The 23,675-nt window shown below is 51.0% G+C and overlaps 1 protein-coding gene across 2 annotated transcripts; it reads left to right on the top strand.

Moving 5' to 3' along the window:
- The first annotated feature begins 695 nt into the window (after window positions 1-695).
- On the top strand, window positions 696-21,197 carry LOC108090928 (homeotic protein distal-less). 2 transcript variants are annotated; one of them, XM_017189860.1, is made up of 7 exons: window positions 696-1,505; window positions 3,431-3,606; window positions 5,523-5,716; window positions 19,786-19,927; window positions 20,021-20,125; window positions 20,203-20,419; window positions 20,494-21,197. In XM_017189860.1, exons 1-7 carry the CDS (start codon window positions 1,375-1,377, stop codon window positions 20,510-20,512), a joined length of 984 nt encoding a protein of 327 aa, XP_017045349.1. In that variant the 5' UTR covers window positions 696-1,374; the 3' UTR covers window positions 20,513-21,197. The 2 variants fall into 2 exon arrangements, with proteins under 2 accessions (XP_017045349.1, XP_017045348.1); XM_017189859.1 differs by lacking the exon at window positions 20,494-21,197 and having other exon boundaries at window positions 19,786-20,125; window positions 20,203-20,423.
- Window positions 21,198-23,675: the final 2,478 nt, after the last annotated feature.

Here is a 23,675-nt window from a genome sequence, read left to right as displayed (position 1 = left end):
AAACAAATCATTAACTTAATTCGTCTGTTGTCCGCAACTGTTGATTAGCCTTCGAAATGCGTGCGCCAGTTTCGATTGAGCCAAAAATAAAAGCCGAAACGGGCAGCGGTTAACGAAGAAGTCAAATTACAGGTTCAACAATCAATTTAATAATTGAGACCTTTGCATTTAATCAACATTATTTAAAACGTCAAAATATTTGCACTTTCCATGGGCAGTCCCCCCTGGTATTTGCATATAAATGCTGTAAGTCCCCGAAAATCCCTGGGGTGGCGGGGATTGGAGCGGGCAGCGGGGAGCGGGGCTCCAGGCCACGCCTCAATCTCGATGCGGCCCTAGACCTAGACAAGGCTGACGAGAGCTGCAAACGGGCCCAGAACCCAGCCCACCCCACCCCCGCTCGCCCCTCCGCAGGCAGATTTATGGTATTGGTGCGGTCCGAGCACCACCACACAGAGACACCACCGAGCAGCCGGGAAAACCGGTTGCGAACCACCCGATTGGCGACGCTCCGCGAGAGCGCCTGCCAGAGGTCCGGGCCACAGCAGCCGTCCCGCTCCGACGCACGCGTATCAGGCGGCAGCCGCACCGCTCGCACACCTCGGCTACAGAGCGGCAAAGCAGCGCGGCGGCAAAGCGACAGCGCAGCAGTCGAAGTCTCGCGCAACCGCGCCGCTGAAACCTCACCTAGTCGTATACGCACTTTGTTCGTGGGCAGTCGTCGCCGCTGTTGTTGCCGCTGAATTGCCGTCGATTCCGATTCCGTAGTTCCGTCGATTCGTTGCGTTGTTCCGTTGTTGTGACCTGCGACTTGCGACTTGCGACTTGCTACTTGCGATCTGCGTCGAGTGCTGGAGATCCGTCGCGACTCGAAAGTGATTCCCGTTCGATCCCGGATCGCAGTTGATTGAAACCGTGTTACAGTTGTTACAATTACAGTTGCAGTTACAGTTACAGTTACACAGTTACAGTTACATGAATATGCACACCCACAAATCCAAGTGATAAGAAAGCCGAGCTAGCGGGCTGCGGAGAAAGCATTCCAAAGGAAGTGCTATCAAGTTGAGTGCCAGTGCCGAGAAAAGTGCCTCCTCCCCGCCAGCCGAAAGGATTTACGCGCTCGTTTTCCTCAAATCCCAACAACAATCCGAACTGAACTAAGCCAAGACTTTGCCTGCGAGCCAACTGCCGCCACCCGAAGTGGACTCCCATAGCTGATCATTGCCACCGGATCTGCGAACCTTCCCTCCGCGCGCATCCCCCGGAAAAGCCGTCAACATTCTTGATAAAGTGGCCTCAATAGGCGCCAACACGCTCAATTTCACGGACCTAGGGAGCCCCTACGAGGGGCCTCCCAGCACCCCCCAGTCGGGCATGGACGCCCCCGACGCCCCCCACACGCCCAAGTACATGGACGGCGGGAACACGGCGGCCAGCGTCACGCCCGGGATCAACATCCCCGGCAAGTCCGCCTTCGTGGAGCTGCAGCAGCACGCCGCCGCCGGGTGAGTGTCACCGAGACCGCTGGAGCGGCCACAGACTCTGGGGCTCAGCTCCTCTCGCCCGACTTATCCGAACCCAATCTCGTTGAGGAGCACTCGCCGCACCCGAGCGAAAACAAAGGAGTTGTTGCCAGGGCGTTCCCCGAACTCCAATTCGAATCTTTTTAATGAATCTGGAGAGAGATATATACACTTAAGCATATTGGAGTTGCGGTTCAACTCCTATTTGAATAGCTTTTAATATTGGATACAAAGATATGAGACAAATGTGTTATATTCTTTTTTTTTATTTAAATCCTTTAGTTCCTTGACAAACAATATCACCAAGTGCTTAAGGAATATATAACTTACTTCCAAAAACAACTTGTTCATAAAATAAGTCAATAACCAACTTTTAGCTGTTCCATAAATATATTCTAGTGCAAAAAGATTACAAATAGGTATTGTTAAGCATTTTTGCTTTACTTTAGAAAAAGGTTTAACTGAAAGTGTGTTATGTTTCTCTCCCAATCAATGAGTTCCTATTAAACCATTAGGTATCCAAGTATTAAATACTCAGCCTCACCCTCAGCCACTTCCAACTTCATTTACTCCAGTGGAGTCCGCTCCAGCTCTGGTGATATTCTTTGGATCGAACCCGTGTTGGGGACCCGCGTTATTATTTTTGATTAAGAAAATCACTTCAGCCGCATTTTCCGGCTTGCAGTTCATGCTGGTGCCTGGCCGGCAAACGGAAGCCAAAAATAAATTCAATTAAGTTTAGTTGCTCCCGTCCGAGTGCCAAATGCCAAATAAAGCGCTCTTTCGGAGGGTTCTGTTTCGGTCCGATCCGCGTTCTGAGTTCCCTGTTCAATGGGGGTAGAAGGAAGGGAAGGTGCAGCGGTCTTGTACCGCTCACTCGACGAACTGTTGGCTGCCGCAAATGGTTTCCAACGCACGATTCGATTTTTTCATTATGCGAGTACATATTTCATTGCATTCTCGACTTGCGGTTTTCCTCCACACCGAGCTCTGCGTTCTGCTGCCCTGTCACTTGTGCGTGTTGGGCTCTTGGCTCGGAATGCTTCGCTGCGCCGGCCCAGCCCTCCCAGGAGTTGTCTTTCCCGTCACCGGACTGTACTGGCTGCCATCTTGTCCGCTGTCCGTCGCCCACTGTCCGTTGTCCGTTGTCCGTTGTCCGTTGGCCGCTGTCCGTTGCGGTTTCTGCTGCTTCCGTTTCCGTGTTCGCGGGGCCAAGAGAGCATTGAATATTTCATGCAGTTCGCCGGACCGGGCCGAACATAATGCATGGGAACTTGCTCAACTGTTTCGCCCGCAAAGTGTTAACAAAATATTTACCGCAAGCGAGCGGGACTTTGAACGGAACCCAAGTCGGAGCCCAAGTCGAAACCAAAACAGAGCACTCCGCTCCGACATTCGTATTGATTTTCCTTTGATATATCAAGCCGCATCAAGTTCGGGCTCTGGTTCTGGTTCTGGGTTGGTCTTGGTCTCCGTTCGGTTCTGTCCTATTCAGTTCTGTTGTGTTCAGTTCTGTTCTGTTTCTGGCCTGGTAAATGAAGTCATGGCAAAAGTTTCCTGCCTCTCCGCCAGCCTAATTTTTTGTTGTGAGAGAAAAAGTTTTCGTTTCGACGCTTTCTGCATTAAACATGAAACATTTTGGGCTCACTTTTCGATATTCTCCTGGCCGTCCGTTTGAATTTCACAGTAGTTAGTGAATAGTATATAGTGTATATAGTGTATAGTGTATAGTGTATAGTGAAAAGTGTAGACAAAACACGCAAGGAGCAAAAGTTGTGTCCCCGGCACGATTCATTCACAGCCGGAGTACTCCATTTCCATTTCCACCTCTCCCCGCATTTTCACATTTTCACATTTCCACTTCCACTGGCATTATTGATTATTTTCCTGCTTGTGCGGCATTCCAGGTACGGCGGCATTCGGAGCACCTATCAGCATTTCGGACCGCAGGGCGGCCAGGACTCCGGCTTCCCGAGTCCGCGCAGTGCCCTCGGCTACCCGTTCCCGCCCATGCACCAGAACTCCTACTCCGGCTACCACCTGGGCAGCTACGCCCCGCCCTGCGCCAGTCCGCCGAAGGATGGTAAGTACTCCGTACTAAGTTTCTTTTCCGATACTGTTCCTGCTCCCTTAACTGCTCCCTAATCCCCGCGTGGATCGCCAAGGCCACAACCCCTCGAAGATCTCGCTGGCGGCTTCCTTGTCTCTTTTTGGCGACACTCGAACTCGAGGGCCCAGCGCTCGTCGAGCACCATTGTCACGGCTTTGTTTGCTCGTCGACTTCAAGTTTGACTCGTCTCAATTAGGCTCGCGAATTCATTGTTTTTCACTTTTATTATGTTTTCGTTCGAGGCGGCTATTGAGTTTGCTGGTCGTCGGATCGCGAACATCCAAATATTATAGCTTCATTTGGCATTAAAAACCTACTCCGAACTCTTAAGTACCTCTGCGTTCCAACTGTGTTTGTGTAACCATTTCTAATATCTGCTTTTCATTTCAATTTGTTTCGTATGACAACTTCATTTATTTTCCAAAATTCGTTTGGTTCTTGCACCTTAAAAATAATTACACTTTCAGTTGGATTGTGAGTGCAACACTTACGGTAAAGCTAAAGCCGAGTTTTGCATATTAAATTTCCCCCATTGGTTACTATTTTATTTGGCTTGCATTTTTGTTAACGTTTAAGTCGCTTTTTGCTTCCCATAAAACGGATTCTATTGAAGCTGTGGGAGCCTCTTTGTTGCCCATCCACGTACGGGCAATTTTCCCATTTTATTTATTTTCACATCTCCGCTTTTCGTGAGTTCTTTATGTTTTTGCTTTTTTGGAACATTTTTCCCAGTCTCTGGCATAATTGCGCGCTTGACTGTGACAATTCGCCGCTGCTGCTGCTAATGCGGCAGTCTCTCGATTTTGTTGAACGACTTTGTTGCTCTTCCGATGCGTTTCGGTTGAGCAGCTTCGCTTTTCGGCGAGTGAAAAGCAATTCATTTGAGCCATTGTCGCGGGATGTGAACAACGTCAGCACAGCAGAAACAACGGCAAAAACAACGCTAACGCGAATGCGAATGCGAACGCCAACGCTTACGCTCCAGCCAGATTCAGCTAGACGCAGCCTCGATTCGCTGTCTTTGACTCTCGTCACTCATACGCAACGTGGGCCAATTAACCTTGGTGCACTTGCTCTTGAATCGGGCTCCGCTCGCAGCTGGGCGATCTGCAAAGCAGCTGATCGTTAGAAGGAATCCCCAGATGGCTGCCCAACTGTAATTGCAGTAATTTGGCTTTCGTTTGCCGTAATTAATTGCTGCGATGGCCAAATGGACAGGACACAGTGACCAACACATTCAGTGACTAATGGCAGCCGTTCGCCTTCTCTGTCGCTCTGTAATGGCCATTTTGTCACCGGAGTGTGCAGCACGTGCTGTCCAAAAATACACGGCGAGTGCAGCACTCGGAAGGCGGCCAAACACACACCTGTGGCCATATTTGGCACTCGATAATAGTTCGTGGGGCTGCGAGTGCTGGTCGGAACAATTAGTTTCTGTCGCCGCTCATTGAACTCGAGCGGCATTCGATCATCACCTTTATGAGCTCCATGGGCTTCAACTCCGAGTGGAGAGCTCTGAACTTTCGGTTCGCAATTAACGCTAATTCGCTGACATTTACAAGTTACTTAACGAATCGATATCCGATCCGAGGGGGCCGGCCCGCCGATTTCTAAGCGATGCGGCTGCAATTAATTCAGTCCATAAACGCAGCAGTTCATGCATTCCAGCTGCCGCGGGAATGTCCTCATAAATATGCATTTGGTGCACGCTCGCCCGCAAAAAAGGGCCGTTCTGGCCATAATTTCATAGCCCGATTATAAATTCATCGTTGCCCGCTGGCCCGCCATTTACAGCGATGCAGAGAGTCTCCGCCGCTCCTTCCATCTCATCATTCCCACTCCATCTCCATCTGATCTCTGCTGATTCCCTTCTCTCTCTCTCTCTGCAGACTTCTCCATCTCGGACAAGTGCGAGGACTCCGGCCTGCGCGTCAACGGAAAGGGCAAGAAGATGCGCAAGCCCCGCACCATCTACAGCTCGCTGCAGCTCCAGCAGCTCAACCGCCGCTTCCAGCGCACCCAGTACCTGGCCCTGCCCGAGCGGGCCGAGCTGGCGGCGAGTCTGGGCCTCACGCAAACGCAGGTGAGTCTGGTGCTCCACTGAGGGATGCTCCTCTAAGGAGAGGTCACCAAATATTGGGGATGAATATCCAAAAGGGGATTCGACACTCGAACAGTTTTATTTGGTGTGATAAGCTTAACTGACTTGAGGGAATACAGAAGCAGCTAAAACTAATCTTATTTTAATTGCATAAATTGTGAGTAACGTTCATCCTTCTTCAAATGAGTTACATTACCTCTTTAAACAAATAGTTTTGGCATATCCATCCAATTTGCGTCATGTTGGCTTGTTTCGCAGTCAGGAGTTGAGGTATTCATTATGCAGGGTGCACGCGGCAAGGGTGCCCTCCCACTCCCCACAGATCCTTCGGGCCTCTTCCGCGGGTAGTTAGCATATCCCAATTGAATTGCTGACATGTCTCTAATGCTGACTGACAAACGAGCCAAGACAACGGCCGCAGCGACGTAACAATAGCAACAACGCGAAAATAGTGAACATAGTGAACCTCCTACGCCTGTGACCCTCTCACTCGACAACACGCCACTCGGGCGTATGTGCAATATGGCAGTGTTCAGTGTTCAGTGTTCAGTGCTTTGTTGCTCCTCCACGTGTGTCAATGTCAGTTTTGTGAAAAGTTTTTCAGTCGCCGTTCGGTTTTTGTCCCCGCCACTGCACGCGCTGCTGGCCACGGAAGGGGGTTCCCCACTGGGGGAGGGAACTGCTGAGGGAACTGGTGAGGGGGGCATTGTCACTGGCAACACCCACCCAGGCCAAGTACTCGAACCCGAACCCAGTCTAGTTGCCACTGCTCTACTTAATGGCTTTCCAGATGAGCCGCACAAACAGTCGCAAAACAGAGCCGTGAATGAGTCTCGTGTTTTGAGAAATTTATTGATAGTGGGCGTGGGCTTCCTAATTGAATTAGTGTGCCACGAAAGTTCATGAGCTCCGCGAAAAACGAGGCGGTAAGGCGACAGAGGGGGAGAGGGGGAGAGCGGCAAGGCGGGGGAGTCGCTGCTAGTAGTGAAACTAGTAAAACGAGTTGAGGACCCTGCAACGCGACTCTGTGGTTGCAATTGTGGTTGTGGCTGGCGGGCCTTCGCATTCGTATTGGTGGCGTGGGTGTCGCTCCGCCGCGAGTTGTTTATCAAGATACACATTTGAATATCGGCGGGGCAGGGCCAGAACGGGCCTCAACGGGCGTGCCGCACGGCGGCTGTGCCATAAATTCTCCCGGCAAAGACGGAGCCATGTTGGCCGCCCCGCGGAATCGGGCAGCCCTGATTTCCCGAGTCTCGAGCCCGCGACTCTGGCAGCTGTCAATCGAGGCGGCTAAGCAAATAGCCACGCCCCTGCCCCCGGCGACACAATCAACGGGCGCTATCGCCTCCAAGGGTTAAGCGGTTGGCCAGGAGCCGAATTTATGGCTGCACTTGGGGTGCAACTCGCCCGCTTTCGCTTTTCCGCCTGCTTTTGGCTTTTTGCTCTTGGCTTTCGGCTTTCGGCCGGGCGTTAATTAAAACCGCCCTCGCCGCTGGGGCAACGGCAACGGAAGTTTTTTATTGATTTGGCCAGGTTCAGGACCCGGCCCGCTGGACGGGCTAGTCTCTGGAAGTCGCTACACGCCAATGTTTGGGACGTGCAAACAAGCCATTGTGCGGCCCTAAGATTTATGCGTTGCACAAACACCAGGCCCGCTTAATGGCCTTCAGCCCGCTCGGCTGGGGGGCGGTGGGCGGTAAGGTGGTCTCTCTGTTTTTTTCGGGGCGTGTTGTACAATTTGGCTTTGCTTTTGGTTTGGCGTCTTGCAGAACTCTCAACTCTCGCAGCTGACAGCAACTTGTCCGTTCCAACACCTGCTGGCCAACAGCGGTTACCAGCGGCCAATAGCTGTTCCCCCCTCCCCCTCTTCACCCCCCTTTCCACCCCCCTTTACCCCCCTGTTTGCAAAGCGAGTGCAGCAGGCCGAAGTCGAGAATATTAGCGGTGGAAAACTGTGGCATACTGCTTGCTGTTTTACAGCTTTTTTTATAATTATGGTAATTTTATTATGATTTAGCCGCTGCCGCCAGTGCCGCTGGGTCTTCAGCGCAAAAACTCGTTTGCCAGTTGCATCTTTCACTCGGCCACTTGCTGTTCGCCCGATTTGAAAGTGCATCCGGTGACTGTTAATGAGCTCGCCTGCCCGTGTGCCGCACACTCGTACGGCCACAGCATTCGGAAAGTAATTAAGTTTCAATTAGAGCAAAATCTCAGCTACTGTTTCCCCAGCAAGCTCCCTGCTCCCTGCTCCCCCGCTCCCCTGTTCCCCGCCTAATTGAATAATTACATAGAACGCCGAGTGGCGGACTGCCGAAAGTTCCGCTGCCCGAAAATCAAGAACCGAACTCAGCTGACATGTATAGTACAGTCCGTGCGAACCCCTTTCAGCGATCCGCGATCCCAAATCCCCGATCCGCCATCCGCACTCCCGAAAATCGAAAAGCGAACCAAACCCGGCGAGCCAAAGTGGAATAAAATAATAAAAATACTTTTAAACTGCGTGTTTATGAGCTCGTATCGGCGCATTTTGATCTGGTTCCTCCGAGAAGGGCGCAACAACAACAACTGAAACAACAACAGCAACAACAACAACAACAACGACAACGGCCACAAAGCCACGAAATTTGTAGGAGGCCACGCTGGCTGAAAACAAAGGATTTGGCAGACGAACTGCCAAAACGGCGCTTGTGGGAGCAAAAGGCGAAAAAAGGGAAAAGGCGAATAGGGCCAACACAAAATGTTGGTAGTGCATTGTTCATAATGGAATGGATTGTATATTAATTAAATATTTTAATAGTTAAATAAGACACATTTAAGAATCAGTTGTTGCTCTATCAGTTCGTTATAGAATGCCTCAAGAGCAAAGAGCTCACTTAAAATGTTGTTGATATCTGAGGTGTTCGGTGGCTCCTTGTTGTTCCACTAACATTTTGCCGTGGGTCTTCGGTTCTGCCCCGGTCTGTCTTCAAAAATCAACAACGCCTGCTTTATGAGTTCGCCCGCGAGAGTGTGTGTGCTGTGTGTGGTGTGTGTTGTGCCTGAGTGTGTTGTCTTGAACCGCTGCTGCTGCTGCTGATGTTGCTGCTGCTGATGTTGCTGTTGTTGCTGTTGTTTCTGCGATCGCAGGCAGACTTGCTCTGATGACGACGCAGACGCATCGCCCACGGTGCACACCTTCGCTCGGCGGCGGGTTGGGGCTCCTCTGCCGGCTCCTCGGGAACGATAAGTCTGCTGCTCCACCCCTAACGTGAGACGTGGCCAACTCTGTGGCTGTGGCTCCGCGCAGAGGTCATGGACTTCGCGGAGAAACCCACTGAAACAGCCACAGCCGAAAAGCCAAAACCCAAAATGATACTTCGCTGGAATTCCAGGCCAAACAAAATACTTGTAACGAAATTAAATTAATTTCCACATCAAATAGTACACACAGCGACGGCGGCAAAAAATGCGCGCGTTTTTATTGTATTAAGAAAAAAACTAGCACAACTTGATTTAAATAATACAAGTGTCTAGTTAGTATCAACGGCTAGGCGAGAAAAAATGAAAAACTGGCTGACCGCATTTAAATGCTCAGCTCACGTTGTTCGTTTATGCTGCGGTCAGCTTCGCAGCAGCAGCAGCAACAACAACATTAGCAGCAACAACAACATTAGCAGCAGCAACAACAACAACATGAGCAGCAGCAGCAACAACAACATCAGCAGCAGCAGCAACACATCGTATATCAGTTCGGTGATTGCCTGATTTACGCGAGCAATGTCAATTAAATTATGGCACATAATACGATGTAACTAAGCAGCCGCAGCAGTCGCGTCTTAATCGCACGCATATTGCAGCAACATAGCCGGCTATCCTCCCCCCTTACCCACCCCCCCTTGCCCCTTCCCCTTCGCCATCCCACTCCCCCTTTTCCCCTCCCGCTTCTCAAGCGTTTCGAAATTCGCAGCGCTGCTCGCGCAACAGGAACTTTGAATTAAGTTTGATCAGTGGCGATGCTGCTGGTGACTCTGCTGCTGGTGATTCTGCTGGTGATTCTGCTGGTGATTCCGATGGTGATGCTGGTGGTGGTGGCGCAGTGGAAGCGGCAGCATCGGCGCAACACAACAAGTTGCCATTAACAATGATGCATTGCCCGGCGAGCTGGATGCCAGGCGGGCTCGTTTCTCAATTTCTCGCCAGCGGTTCTCCGTCTCCCTCCCTCTCTCTCCTTCCCTCTCGAACCTCCTCCTTCTCCGCTGACCGCATTTGCATTTGAAGAGAGCCAATCTAACGCCAGTCGAGAGCTCCGAGATGGATTCGTCTGCGATGAGCGCTTACGTTTACGTGTGGTTGTGCAATCTCGATTGCAGTTGACACAATTCGCCGCGGCAGGTAGCGATCCGAGCCACGAGATGACCCACAAAGCGTGCGAGAAGAGCTTCGCAGTTGGCTGAAAGGCTCGTGCCAAAAGGTACACATAAGAGCCAAAAGGTCTAGTTACAGTTTGCTAAAAACATTGCCATGGAAAACTAAGGCCAGTGCCTTAGGAAAACCCCAATGACTCCAGCTTCCTCTCGCTTCCACTTGCTTTCCAGCCAGCCAGCAAACAGCGAATGGAGGTCCCTCCGGCGAGAGCCAGTTTCGCGTTTCATTCACAACATTGGCAGCTTTCAAAATGCCCAAACTGGCTCCGACTCCAGTTGCTGCCCCATCCGTCAGCGCCTCGATCAAAATCGTACGCAACGCTCAGGAAATTACAAAATGCCTTGGCCAGCGGGGCAGCTGGCAAATGGGGGAAGGGGGAGGAGGGGGGCCAGTTATTGGCCTGGCCAAGTGAGAGTATTCAAATAAATAAAGTTTTACGACTATTGCGCATAGCTGGAGTGCCGGGCATACTGGCTGGGTATCTATCTGACTGAATGGATAACCGGGTAGCTGGCCAGCTATCTATCTATCTGGCTGGATGGATGGATGGATGGATAACTGGCTGTTGGCCAAGAGCACGGGGGTTAATTACGGTCTCATTTGTTGACACACGGCGGAAAGGCAAACAAGCCTGGCCAGATGGGCCGTGTGGGGCCAAGGATGCCCCTGGTTGGCCTGCCCGATCTCTCCGATGCGATAATAATAATAATTATTGTTTTATTGCCGCGACTCGGCGGCGGAGGCTGCGGCCAACTGGTTTGGTTTGGGCCGCGCCAGGAGATGCCTCCGCCAGATAGCCACATAGCCACATAGCCAGATATCCAGTTAGCCAGTGTATCTGCTTAGCTGCTCCGGTGGGTGGCTCCTTGACGGAGCGGTTTCATATTTTAATTGGCTCTCGAATTTGCAGATGATGCAGGGATGAGCTGAACTAAGCCAAACAGAGTCGCAACCCTTCTGCACTTGCTGGCCTCGTAAACGCGATGCCAATTAGCCGGGCTCGAATGTCCTGCCGTCGGCCGCCCACCCAAAAATGGCCTGTACTCCGACACCAATTAAAGCGGGATTTTCCTACGAACTACGGACTGCAAACTGGGGGGTGGGGGTTGGGGGGTTGGGGGAGTGGTGGGAGATCGGAAATCAACGTGGCTTAAATTCTCCTTGGAGGTTTTCCCCCGAAACGACAACAATAGCGAGACAACAAACTTTTAACGCTTGGTTAACCCTCGGCTCTTTTTCTTTTTTCCACTCTTTTGTTGTTGCTGGGGGACTGGCGTACAACAACAACAACAACACAGCACTATCATGATCGGGCTGTGAAAATGCATAGGAAAACTGTGTGTAAGCGACAAATAATAGTCAGTTGACCATGATTTCATTTTGCCGACTCAGAAAACAAAAAACGAAATACAGAAAACAAAAAACAAAAAACGAAAAACAGAAAACGAATAATATTTAAATTACGAGCCCCGTCGAACGGACAAAAACGAAGCCACTGAAAAGAATGCGCTTATATTATATAAATTGCACAATTAGCCGCCACACTTTTTTGTTAGCGTTTTCCCCCGGTCGGTTTTGTTTGTCATTATCTGGCCGATGGATCTGACCACAGAAGCGATTTGCTTCCAGCCGACGGGGGTCAGACTCTCGACTGTCCACTGTCCACTGTCTCCTCACTTCATTTCGCCCCGAATCTGGTTAGCCGTGCGGAAAATGCCCCTTCGAGTGCACTTCTCATTCGCTTTCGGCGTTCGGCATTCGGCTTTCCACGGCTACTTGGCCACTGGTCGCTCATAATTGGGCCATCTAATTGGGGCTGATGGCTGGGCTGGTTAAAGGGTGCTCCTTTCCCAAGCTCCCAGCTCCCATTTCCCAGTTCCCAGTTTCCAGTTCCGATGGGACTTCCCGAATCGAACGTATGCACCTCTATTGTTCGCCTCCAGAACTTTGTCCAAGCGATTCCGATTCCGATTCAGGGGAATCGCATTAATATTAAACGGGCTTGGGGTTTTGGGGGTTTCCCCCGCCTGCAGCTCTGGCCGAAAAAGTTAGTTGATAGTTGGTGACTGGCCAAATTACCTCCACTGCCACTTGCTACAAGCCAGAAACCGAATTAGACGTGACTAACATTTTGCAGTGACTGTAAGGCAAAAACGCTTTAGACTGGCAGAAAGTCTGAAAGACTGAGTAAGCGAGTCTTGCTCGAAAGGCGGCTATTCTATATACTATATCTTTGCCGAAGTATGTATAAACTTATTTTCGAACACGCCCCTCTTCCGCCCCTCGAGCGACTACTTGGAATTGCACTTGTTGTTGTTGTTGTCGTGATTGCTGTTATTGTTTTTGTATCTGCTTAGAATCTCACCTTGACAATTGCTGATCAAATGCTGCCGCCGATTTATTGTTGAACAATTTTCGTACGTCAGCTGCGAGTCAGTCGAACTCTAGTGTTTCTGTTTCTCCTGCTGCTGCTGCTGCTTATTTTTTTTCCATCATAATTTCAACTCTGCTGCTGCCGCTGCTGCTGCGGCTGATGGATTACAAAAGCCAAACTGAGTCAGTGTTCCAGCGCGAATTAGAATTACAAAATTTCAAGGCTTTGCAGGTGAATCAAAAAAGCAAAGTTCTCATTCGCGTTCGCATTCGAGTTCGCATTTGAGTTCGCATTGCATGCCAGTCAGTCAGAACCGCTTTGAGCTTGGCTTTGCCTCGCTTTGCTTCGGCTTTGCCTTTGCTTTGGGGCGTTTTTCAGCGATCAGCAGTTGTTGGCTTTTAGCCTTTCCCATTCGCGGCGAACATGGGAACAGTTTCCGGATTTGACAACAGCACTTTGTTGCACAATGCTGCCGGATGAGCGTCATGCAGACGCTGCCCATCCAGATTCAAATACAGAATCAGCTCCAGAATCAACTCAAGATTGAGATCCACATCCCAGTTGGCCAACTGCCAGCTGATGGCGATCGATCGGTAATCGATTCCCTGAACGCCGGCTCCCCAAATGGCGGGCAGGCATTCTCCCGGCCCGGCTAAGCACTAATTGAGTTAGTATAATGCTCGATTTGTCCTTGGCCGCTCCTCAGTTTGGCAGTTGGCATGCGGCTGCACTTGTCGCTCCACTTAGCCAGAATCCCAGCTCCAAGGCAGCCAAGGCAGCTGATGAGCCAAGAGGCCCGGACAACATAATCAATATGATCCGAGCGAGTTGGGGTCGAAAGCTCGACGCAAAGCTGGTGAAATGCTGCGACCGGCGATTGAGCAATCATGGCTATATAGAAATTAGATCGATATCTTTATTTATATACACGCGGCCGTCTATAAATTGTTCCACTCGTCGCTGCGCGATTCTCATTAGCAGCCGCCGATGGCTCCACTCCATCCATCCGTCCATCCCTCCATCCATCCATCCATCCATCCATCGATCCATGGATCCATCCAAGTGCACGAGTGCAAGTCCAAGTTGGAGTCGGAGTCGCAGTTAATTGCTGTTAGAGTGGCTTTGGAGCAGGAGGGACGTCCTCTTGCAGCGCCTCGTCTGCCTTGCTTAATTGCATATTTATTGTTTATTAAGCAGACTCTGCCACCGCCGGCGGAGCTCATAACCGGCAAGGAGCCAGCCCCCCCATCCCCTTCATCTGGTATCCCCCTTCCCCTTCCCCTCCTCTGCTCTCACTAACTTTTACGCGCCGCACTGCCTATATATGCATAAATTAATGAATCTAGCCACGATGGCCGGGCTCGGAGCTTCATTCATGGCAACTCCAGCAGCTCCATCTCCTTGTCCGGCTCCATTGATAAAGATCAATGGCATAGCTGGGACAACTCGCGCTGCCCCCGGGGAAAAGCGCAGTGGCGGTGACCCAAAAATGGTCAGTCGACCGCATGCTTTGCATCCCAATGCCCGATGCCCATTGAAACCCACTGGAACCCACTGAGTCCCACTGAGCCCCAGTGGAGCCCACTGAACTTTGGAGCGCTGCACTAATAGGAAATTAATTCGTCTGTGGCACGGCCACAGTAGCTGCCCCACGTGCGTGCCGCCAACGAGCTGCCGCGAGTTCACAACTTGCTGCGGGTCAGCGGTGCAGCGGTGCAGTGGTGCAGTGGTGCAGCCACGTGTTTCAACTTTGAACGTGGCATCGATTTGCTTTCAATTTGCTTGGCCGCATCTTAGGCTTCAGCTTGGGTTCGGACCAGGCCAGGTTAGAGCAGACCGGATCGGCCGGTGTTAACTTGCGCTCATTTGCTGCCAGCGATTCAGAGTTGGTCCAGAGTGGAGTGGAGTGGAGCTGGGGAGCTGGGGAGCTGGGGAGCTGGGGAGCTGCGGAGCCGATTCAAGGCGTTGTTGCGTTGCGTTGCGCTGCGTTGTTGGCCTTGAAGCCTTCGAGCGTTTTTTGTTGAAACTCTGTTGCTGCCGCTTTCCTTTCTACTGTTTCGGCTCCGGCTTTCGGTTTTCGTTTTTTCGGGAAGGCGTTGCCCAAAACAGCCCGCAACGATTTTATTTGGAAATCACTTTGGTTGCACGTCTTCGCAACGGCGAGCCACTCTGTTTGCTCTGCCACAGATACACAGATACAGTCGCTGCCACACTCTACAGCTACAGCAACAACAACAACAGCTTAAGCCATCGCTATCGCTATCGTATCGCCGTCCCTTTCCCCCGCTCTCCTGCTAACAAGAACGAAAGACTTAGGCAGCGAACTTGAACTGGCTTTAATGAGCTGAAAGTTGAGGCTGCGACTGGGGATGGATGGAGCATGAGGCATCGAGCATGGAGCACGGAGCTTGGAGCATGGAGTGTGCGTGACACTTGACTCTAGGGCAGGTCCGACACACGGGAAACACAAAAACCTTTTCAAAGAAAACTTTTTGTAGCGTTTTTTCCATTTTTTGCCACGACATGGCATTGTTGTATGTTTCGAAGTCATTGCCTGCCAGCGGCGGTTGTTGTTGCTGCTGCTGCTGTTGTTGTTGTTGCTCCTGCTGCATTCAAAATTATAAACAAATTTTTTGCTGAGCTGCTGTTGCTGCTTGTGGTGTTGTTGCTGTTGCTGCTGCCGCGGAGCGTATAACAACAAACAATCGCATGCAATGTACAAATTTTCCAAGCACAATGAAAACGCCACCGACAATGCGGAGAGTTTATAATAACAATAATAAAATGAAAATGCTACGGCCGGCAAGTTGCGTAATCCGTCAACCATGGCAGTCAAAAGAGCATGCAGAGGAGGAGAAGGAGGAGGAGGAGGAGGTGGAGAAGGGGTTTGGGCCAAGAAGCAGCAGTGGCGGTGGAAGAAATATGCTGATGTGTCTCTGGTCGGGAGGGTGAGGGGGGGAGGGGTCTTCCGACTCTTCTGCCGCTTTTGGGGGTGTTCCCAACCCAGCCAGTTGCCTTCAGCACACGCAATAGTTGCCGTTGTCGCTGCAACAGCAACATAAGCAGCAGCAGCAGCAGCAGCAACATAAGCAGCAGCAACAGCAACAGCAACAATCGCTCCCGATCGCGCGTTTGCAATCGTTTCGGGCTGAGGGAAATATATATTAAGTGCGTTTTGTTGGCTTTTACTTTTTCGCTTTTTACTGCTCGCAGATAAAAATCAGGCATGAACATGGGTTTACCGAAATACAGACACAGTGAACAGCAACAACAACGACAACAACAACGACAACGACAACGGCAACAAAATCAAAAGTGCCACGCGGCCGCTGCTTTTATGAATGACTGACTGACCGACCGACGGCGAGTGAGTTATACTGGCCGAAAGCACTTGTTGCGCCAACAAACTTGTACAGCAGCTTCAGCAGTCCGGACAGCAACAACAACAACAACAGCAACAACAACAACGAGAACAACAAACACGCTACTTGCCGTCGCCGGCTGTTGACGAACAACTTCAGCGACAAGATCATAAATCAAAATTTTATTTCGCGCAGCAGCTCAGATTTACCTGTCCCTCTCCCTCTCGCTCTCGGCCTCTCGCTCTATCGCCTATTTAAATTTTTATGGTTCCTGTGTTTTTTACGATTTTTCTCTTGTGCATAAATTAAAAATTGCCGCGCGCGCGGGTTGTGCGCGTTTCGCTGGCGATTGCAGCGCGATTAAAACCGTTTGGCCAGGTGGCGCGTGCTGCCGCGGCCCGGAGGAAAGTGGTTGACCATAAAGCGGCCATCAGGCTGGGTCGCAGCGAACGAAAGTGATCCGGCTGATCCGGAAAGTGATCCTCGGCGGCTGCGACCCACCGGGCGTATGCGCAATGGCCCGTTTGGCCAGCGAATTGGGAGCAGATCTCGAGTTCCGCCAGATTTGGCGCCTGCAAACGCCGATCGGAAATCGACAATCGGCCGGGCGGGCAATCGCTGGCGGCCATTAATCAGCGGCTAAGACAATGCCCCCGGTTTGGGACGTAATTCAAAGCCACCGCTGAAAGAAGCCGCCGAAAAGTGTTTTCATGTTAACCGCTTTGGCCAGCAAATTGAAATTTCTCGCACCAAAAATGTGCTGCAAAAATGCTAAAATCTTGTTGCACGGAATTTATGAATGAAAACCAGAGCCGCAGCAACATCAGCGAACATAACAAGCAACAAGCTGAGAACAATGAGGGGAAAACTCCGCTCGGTAGCCATAAATTTGTGGCAACAAAACTGAGACCATTTCATGCCTTGCCAATTGTTGTTGCCGTCGCCTTTGTTGCTGCTATTGCTCCTGCTGTTGCTGCTGCTGTTGCTGCTGATGTTGCTGCTGCTGCTGGTGCTGCTGCTGCTGCTGGCGGGGAAAAGCCATAAACATTTTTGTTGCTTTTTAGTCAGACGTCGTTGGCGGGTCGAGTGGAAATGCATTTGCAATACTGGAATAGTCGGCCATCAAAGGAGGAAGCCCAGATACTCTATCGAATCGGAGGAGGTTCGAGTGCGTTCAGGGGAGAAACTCATCTCAAAGCCAAGAAAACCGGGATACCATTGGCAAACTCTCTTTGCTCTTTCTAAAAAAACGAAGTTTAAGACCTTCCACATGCCCAGGAATCCCCAGAAGAAGAGGGTGTCGAGCCCCATAAGCATCTCTTCCTTCGGAGAGCTCCTCCCTCCATTTTGGGGGCGGGGTCGGTGCCATTAAGCCGAGGCATCCGTGTCCGCCGTCTTCACTATTTACTTAGCCCAGCGCCCTGGTCGCTCGGCTAATAAAGCCGTAAGTTTCGGCAGTGGAGTGGGGTCAAAGGGGGCTGCTCCTCCGGCTTTGGGTTTATGGCTTGGCAGGGGGGCGGTCGGCTCGTTGCGGCGTGATTTATCAGGGAAAATACGCACGAAAAGCGGCGGTGACGTGAAGTGTTTCCGCGGAAAGCGGAAAAGCTCGCGGTCGGGGCTCCCACACAAATCAATCGATGGATTGGCCGGCGGGCAGGGACTGGCTTATCTTTTCCCACGTTTTAAATGCTCACCTGTCAAATGAATTAGAGTCTGTCTGGGGCCCGGGACACATTTGGCAATGCCCCGCGGAACCAGTTGCCAGTTGCCAGTTAACAGTTGGCGGGGCACGCAGGTGTCTCTGTGGCCGGCTTTTATCGCTCCAACGGCAAGTGCTCGCAATTAGAAAGCTCCTTCTCTTTCGATCTCTCGATCTCCGGTTCTCCAGATCACAAGATCTCTGGATCCCCAGATCACTGCTCTCCAGGCAGCAGGAGGAGCGCATTGGCGTCGTCATAAAAGCCATCTGTAATCTGCCTCCGACTCGCAGCCACAGACTCAAACGCAGACTGGAACTCAGACTGAAACTCAGACTGCTGGCGAGCCATCAATTGTGCGTTCGACTGCATAAATTATATGCCAAGTGACACGTTGCGGAAGCGATCAAGCAAGTGCTGCTGCTGCTGCTGCGGACCGGCCATCTGACCACCGCTCGCAGAAGTGGGTTAAAAGGATAATGCCGGGCAGACAGCTCCGCTCCGCTCCGATCGGTTGTGGTTGCCGGGAGTTGGCACAGTGACATGCTAATTCCTCCTCGTTTTTGCCATATTTGCTCATGCGAAAGTGGTACAAATTTAGAAGGAGATGGTTGGGGATGGATGGGGGGGGGGGGAAACATGGCATAGCATAAGGCTGATTGACATTTGACAGTCTGTCGGTCGATGCGAAAGACACTTTTACTCTCATGCGAACTTTTGTCGTCGTCGTTTTTAAGAGGGGAACTTGTTGAGTTGATACCACGCTATCTGCTGGGGCATTTATTTGTTTATATGTATAAAGAGGCTCACTCGTCTCAAAGCTGACAATTGAGAGGCTGCTGACCATTAGTTTTGACACTCGCTGGCTTTGCGATTTGGCAAATGACACAGAAAAGTGTTTGATTAAATGTTTCCAAAAGAGTGACTATTTGTTCGAGACCTCGGCAGCGTTTACCATTGAGCGCAGATTTCTCGCTTGGCCTGCCTTGCGTAACATTCAAACAAAAAAAAAAACACACGAACACATTGAGCACTGGGCACCGAATGCGATTCCTAGGACTATTCCTCTCGATCTCTTCTTGAGTTCAAAGCCGAATTTTGCATTTCGAAAGGTATTCCCCGAGAGCAGCTCTGTGGAGTGACATAACTATTCGCGCTTGATTGAGCAGCAAAGCGAAATGAAATGGAAATCGCTCGTGTTTTCGGCTACCGAAGCTCGTTTGCCAATGTCAATGATCCGACAATGGATCCCAATGGGAATGAGATTGGGATTTTGATCGGGATTGGGATTGCCGACAGTAGTAGCTATCGCCTAATTGAAATCGATGGGTGGAATGCTCATTAAAGCCGAGTCTCCTCCGCCTGCTGCTTTATGTTTTATGGGCAAAAACCGAAAAGCCAAGCGCAAAGTCAGTGAAATTCGCCAAAACACAAAAAGCGAGCTGCGCGGCGCTACAAAAATCCAGCCAACCGCGAAGAACGACCTTGGGCGAGTCTGGCCGGGTTTATATAGTTAATACCTGTATATATAGTATCTATAACGCCGAGTGCGAGTGCGAGTGCTAGTGCTGGTACAAGTACATGTGCATAAGCCCCTTGGCGGCGGCTCTACGTGGACGCCATGGCGGAGTCAACGTGCAGATTGCAGGCGCAGATACTCGCGAGCGGCATTAGATACGCGCCGTTACTGCCAGTACGAGTATCTGGAGCCACACTTCTGACTCACTCGCGGATCGGAGTGCGGATCCAGCTGCTGGCTTTCAAAAGTGAAGTGCCAGCTCAAAACTCACAGCTCACAGCTCAGCGCACAATTAGTTCTAGAAGCGCCGGAGCTTCGAATGGAAATCGAAAGTATCTGCGGATAGTTTTTTCGGCCGCGGATTCGAGTTCGTTTCGCAACTGATGAAACACATCTCGGCACTCGTATGTGTCGCACGCTGCCAAAATCCAAAGTTTATAGAGCCATTTTCCTGCCAGCCGCTTTTCACGAGCGCTCACTCTTAATTTCAGCTGAAAGGCTGTTTGAAAAGCTGCCAACGCAGCCGCAGTCCGTGTATCTCATGGATGCACTGGTACTGGTAGATGCAAATGAATCTGTTAGCGGGTTGTGCCCCGGTTAAGGATGCTGTCGCTATGGATTAGCCGAGTGACTTGCTCTCAGTCCGATTCCCACGATAATGCCCACACTAATCGAACGATCTCTGCTTGCAGGTGAAAATCTGGTTCCAGAACCGGCGCTCCAAGTACAAAAAGATGATGAAGGCGGCCCAGGGCCCGGGCACCAACAGCGGCATGCCCCTGGGCGGTGGAGGGCCCAATCCCGGCCAGCACAGCCCCAGCCAGATGCACAGTGGTGAGTTCCATCCATCCATCGGGAGAGCAGTTAGAGATAACCCCAGAGCTAACCCCATTCCCCGATTCTGTTCGGATCTCTCTCAATTCGCAGGCGGTAACAACGGCGGCGGCTCGAACAGCGGCTCGCCCTCGCACTACCTACCTCCCGGACACAGTCCCACGCCATCGAGTACGCCCGTGTCCGAGCTTTCCCCCGGTGAGTTTGCCTCCGCCTGCCGCCCGGCCACCCCCACCCAGAGTACCCATCATCATCCGCCGAATTTGTGCCCACAGAGTTCCCACCCACGGGCCTCAGTCCGCCGACGCAAGCGCCCTGGGACCAGAAGCCCCACTGGATCGACCACAAGCCGCCGCCCCAGATGACGCCGCAGCCCCCGCACCCCGCGGCGGCGCTCCATCCGCAGTCGCACCACCACAACCCGGCGCCCCAGATGGGTGGCTACGTGCCGCAGTACTGGTACCAGCCGGAGACGAATCCCTCCCTGGTGACGTGAGTACTCCAGCTCCCAGCTTTCACTGCCCACCACTCACCTTTAACCTCTCGCCTCCCCCTTCCATCCACAGAGTCTGGCCGGCGGTCTAACAGCATCCCCACCAGCTGCCCGGAGGGGCTGCCTGGACGCAGCACCACCACCAGCAGCACCACCACCACCACCATCACCTCCATCAGCAGCAGCAGCACTCCTGCCCCGTCCAGCTGGAGCTGGACCAGTTGGAGCAGCTGGAGCAGCTGGAGCAGGCGGAGGCGGAAGCGGAGGCCCGGCACATCCTGCAGCGGCAGGACCTCGCCGGCGGGGGCGGGGCCTTCGGCGGGGGCATGGACGGGGGCGTGGCGGGGCGGGGCGTGCAGCACACGATATCTTAGCCAATAACCCATGATAGCAACCTGTAAAATATCCATGAATATGAAACGCCGATGAAGAAGCGCGATCACTGGCAAGTTAAGCGTGAATTTGTACATTTTAAACGTAATCGAATATGTTTACCAACGTGAATACAGTCGTTCTACAGTGTAGTCTAGCTAAGAAGGAAACGCAAACACAAACACAAACACAAACAAAAAGAAAACAAAAAATACTTAAGCAGAAGAAACATTCCTCAATCACAGAAGAAGCGCGGAGAGAGTATGAAACGTGTCCTTTATTTTGTTTAATTTAGCGAATTAACTATGTATAAACCTATCTATATGAACGTAAACTATATGTAGTGAGCAACAACAACAAAGCATAAAGCGTAAAGTACATCGTAAATAAATGAAATCAAACAAACGAAATCAGCTGTTGATCTTCAGAGTTTCTTTCGAGTGTTCGAGCGTTTTGTTCTTGAGTAGCAACAGAAATCAGTAAAATCAGATCTCAAATGCAGGTGATCCCAGGTGATCCCCGAACGTATTCCATTTCCATTGTATGTCTCATTGCACCTTTGTAGAAGAGGAGCCCATTTCGTTCTTTTTTTGATTGTGCAATATAGTCTCTCGTTGAAATCAGTTAGTTGCTTCAAGTGTACATTTTGTATAGACCGCATTTTAGACCGGGGAAGAACCCTTTTTACCCTTCTTACCCTTCTTACCATTTTTACCCTTTTTACAACCGAAACCCAGGCGAATTCAGAGACTCGAAATCCGACTCGCTGCTGTAGCCGTAATTATGGATTAACGTAATCTAGTTTAAGCGGTAATTAGTGCGTGTGTTTCACTCTAGTTTAATTCAGCCACTGCAAGTAATTGATAGTTTTACACCTAAAGTGCGAGTCTGTGCGTGGAACGAGTGTCTGGGTGCGCGATTGTTAGTACGTAATATGGTACATATGGTACACAGAACTCAAGATACAACCCAAGCAAATCAAACTTACGAGCGACACAGGAGGCGAAGGCGTAAGAACAAAACATTATGTGCTAGCATTTAAACAATTAGTTTTAATCTAGAAAATGGCAACAAAAAATCACGAAAGAAGCCTAGCGACTCCCCCTCCCCCTCTCAGTCCCCAGACATTTATTTCTAGTAATTAATGTAATTTTTAAATCAAATCAAACAAAGGAAAAAGCGAGAAAAAAAAAACAATAAAAATAAAGAAAATTTAATACAAAACCGAGCTGTGTTCGAGTATGAGAGGAGTAGAAGGCCACTTCCAGGGACATTGGCTGTCCTTTCGGATGGCTAAAGGGGAGGGGGAGGTAAGGGGGTGGGGGAAGGATGCCGACGGCACATTAATGCATCACACTTGAACGAGTTAAGTGGCAAGTGCGTGTCTGTGTGCGCCGGCGGATCTGAGTGTGTGTATCTGTGTGGCGGGCGGAAGGAAGCTGGAAAATCTGTTCCATTAATCATGAAAGAGCGCAACAGGATATGCTTGAGTCGGGCTTAACGGGCTTTTACAGGCCCCATGAATGGTTCCATTATGTCCTCGACGCGACATCGTTTTCTGGGGAGGAGGCCCACTGTGCCATTTGCCCACAAAGTGGGGAAAACACTGATTTACTCGCCTCGCATCTTCGCAGCGCGAGTGTTTCGAGTGTTTCATTCGCTGCCAATTAATTAGCTGGAAAAAGGCTTCCCAGTCAGGGTTCCAGCCGGGGAGGGGGGCCTCGCAAGTATTCCGAAATATCCCAGCCATGTCAATCACCGCCGCATCCGACCGCTCAAGCCCAAGATTCTGAGGATTCACTCAGCTCCCTGCACTTTGGGGGAACGAACTCGCAACATCGCAACATCGAAGCATTGGATCATTCGAACATAGGAGCTTGGGAGCATGGGAGCATCGGACAGGCCTCAAGAGCCCTGAGTTCTGCGGTCGCCTGCCTGGCCCTCATTAAATCAACACCTTTGCGACCCAACGGCCAACGGCCAACGGAAGACAATGGCCGGCGAAGGAATTCCAGCGAGAAGCGGAGAACTTTGCATTTGCGAGCGCTTTTTGCGATTTCAATTTAAAACTTCGGCCGGAATTCGCGGGGTCCGCGTGCTCGCTCAATGGGCTCTAATTGAGGGGGCGGCGGGGGGTGGGAGGGGGTTGCGAAAGGGGGAGTGAAGTGCAGCTAGGACTGTACTTAGCGTGTTTACATAAATTAGCAGCAGGAGCGGACTGCTCTGGCCAGAGTCGGAGTGGACTCGGACCGGAGTCGCAAACTCAGAGGAATTTCCTTGTAAAAATGACGCATACCAAACTTAGACACAACGGGGACATCCAACGTCCGACGTCCAATGTCCAGTGTCCAGAGTCCAGCATCCAGCATCCAGAATCCAGCAGCCAGCATCCAGCATCCAACGTTGTTGCTGTCATTCGCCGGCCTGCGTTCCGAAACTCAACAAGGTTTCGTGTCAATGCCAAGTCCAGGCTGCAGGCTGCAGGCTGCGTTTCCAGCTTCAGCTCCAAAACGAGTGCACTGCGAGAAACGCAGCTCTTAGTTCCATCATTTCGTAATAATTTTATAGTTAGGAAGAGCAGCCAGTAAGCCACATTTTAAGGAGAAGATAAATACTTATGAGTATTCTCCTCCAAAAGAGATTTACAAGAAGGTAGTTGGGTTGTTTATGTTTTCACCAACTTTATGATACATTCAATAGAAGCCCTTCCACACCCTTTTTTCCCGAGTGTAGTGGTTTGTTTGCGAGTCCAGGCCAAATACTCGTACAATAAATAACGCAGGCAGCAGCCGCTAAATAAAAACAGAAGAGCTGCACTGCAGCAGCAGTTGAAGTTATTTGTGAAATTCATCCGTCAAAGTCGCGGCCTGGCCCTGGGATCCT

The sequence above is a fragment of the Drosophila ficusphila genome, unplaced genomic scaffold, assembly GCF_018152265.1.
Source record: "Drosophila ficusphila isolate 14025-0441.05 unplaced genomic scaffold, ASM1815226v1 contig_414, whole genome shotgun sequence".
In the NCBI taxonomy this organism is placed as follows: domain Eukaryota; kingdom Metazoa; phylum Arthropoda; class Insecta; order Diptera; family Drosophilidae; genus Drosophila; species Drosophila ficusphila.
The sequence above is the reverse complement of the archived record's forward strand: the minus strand, read 5'-3'. Positions and strand labels throughout refer to the sequence as shown.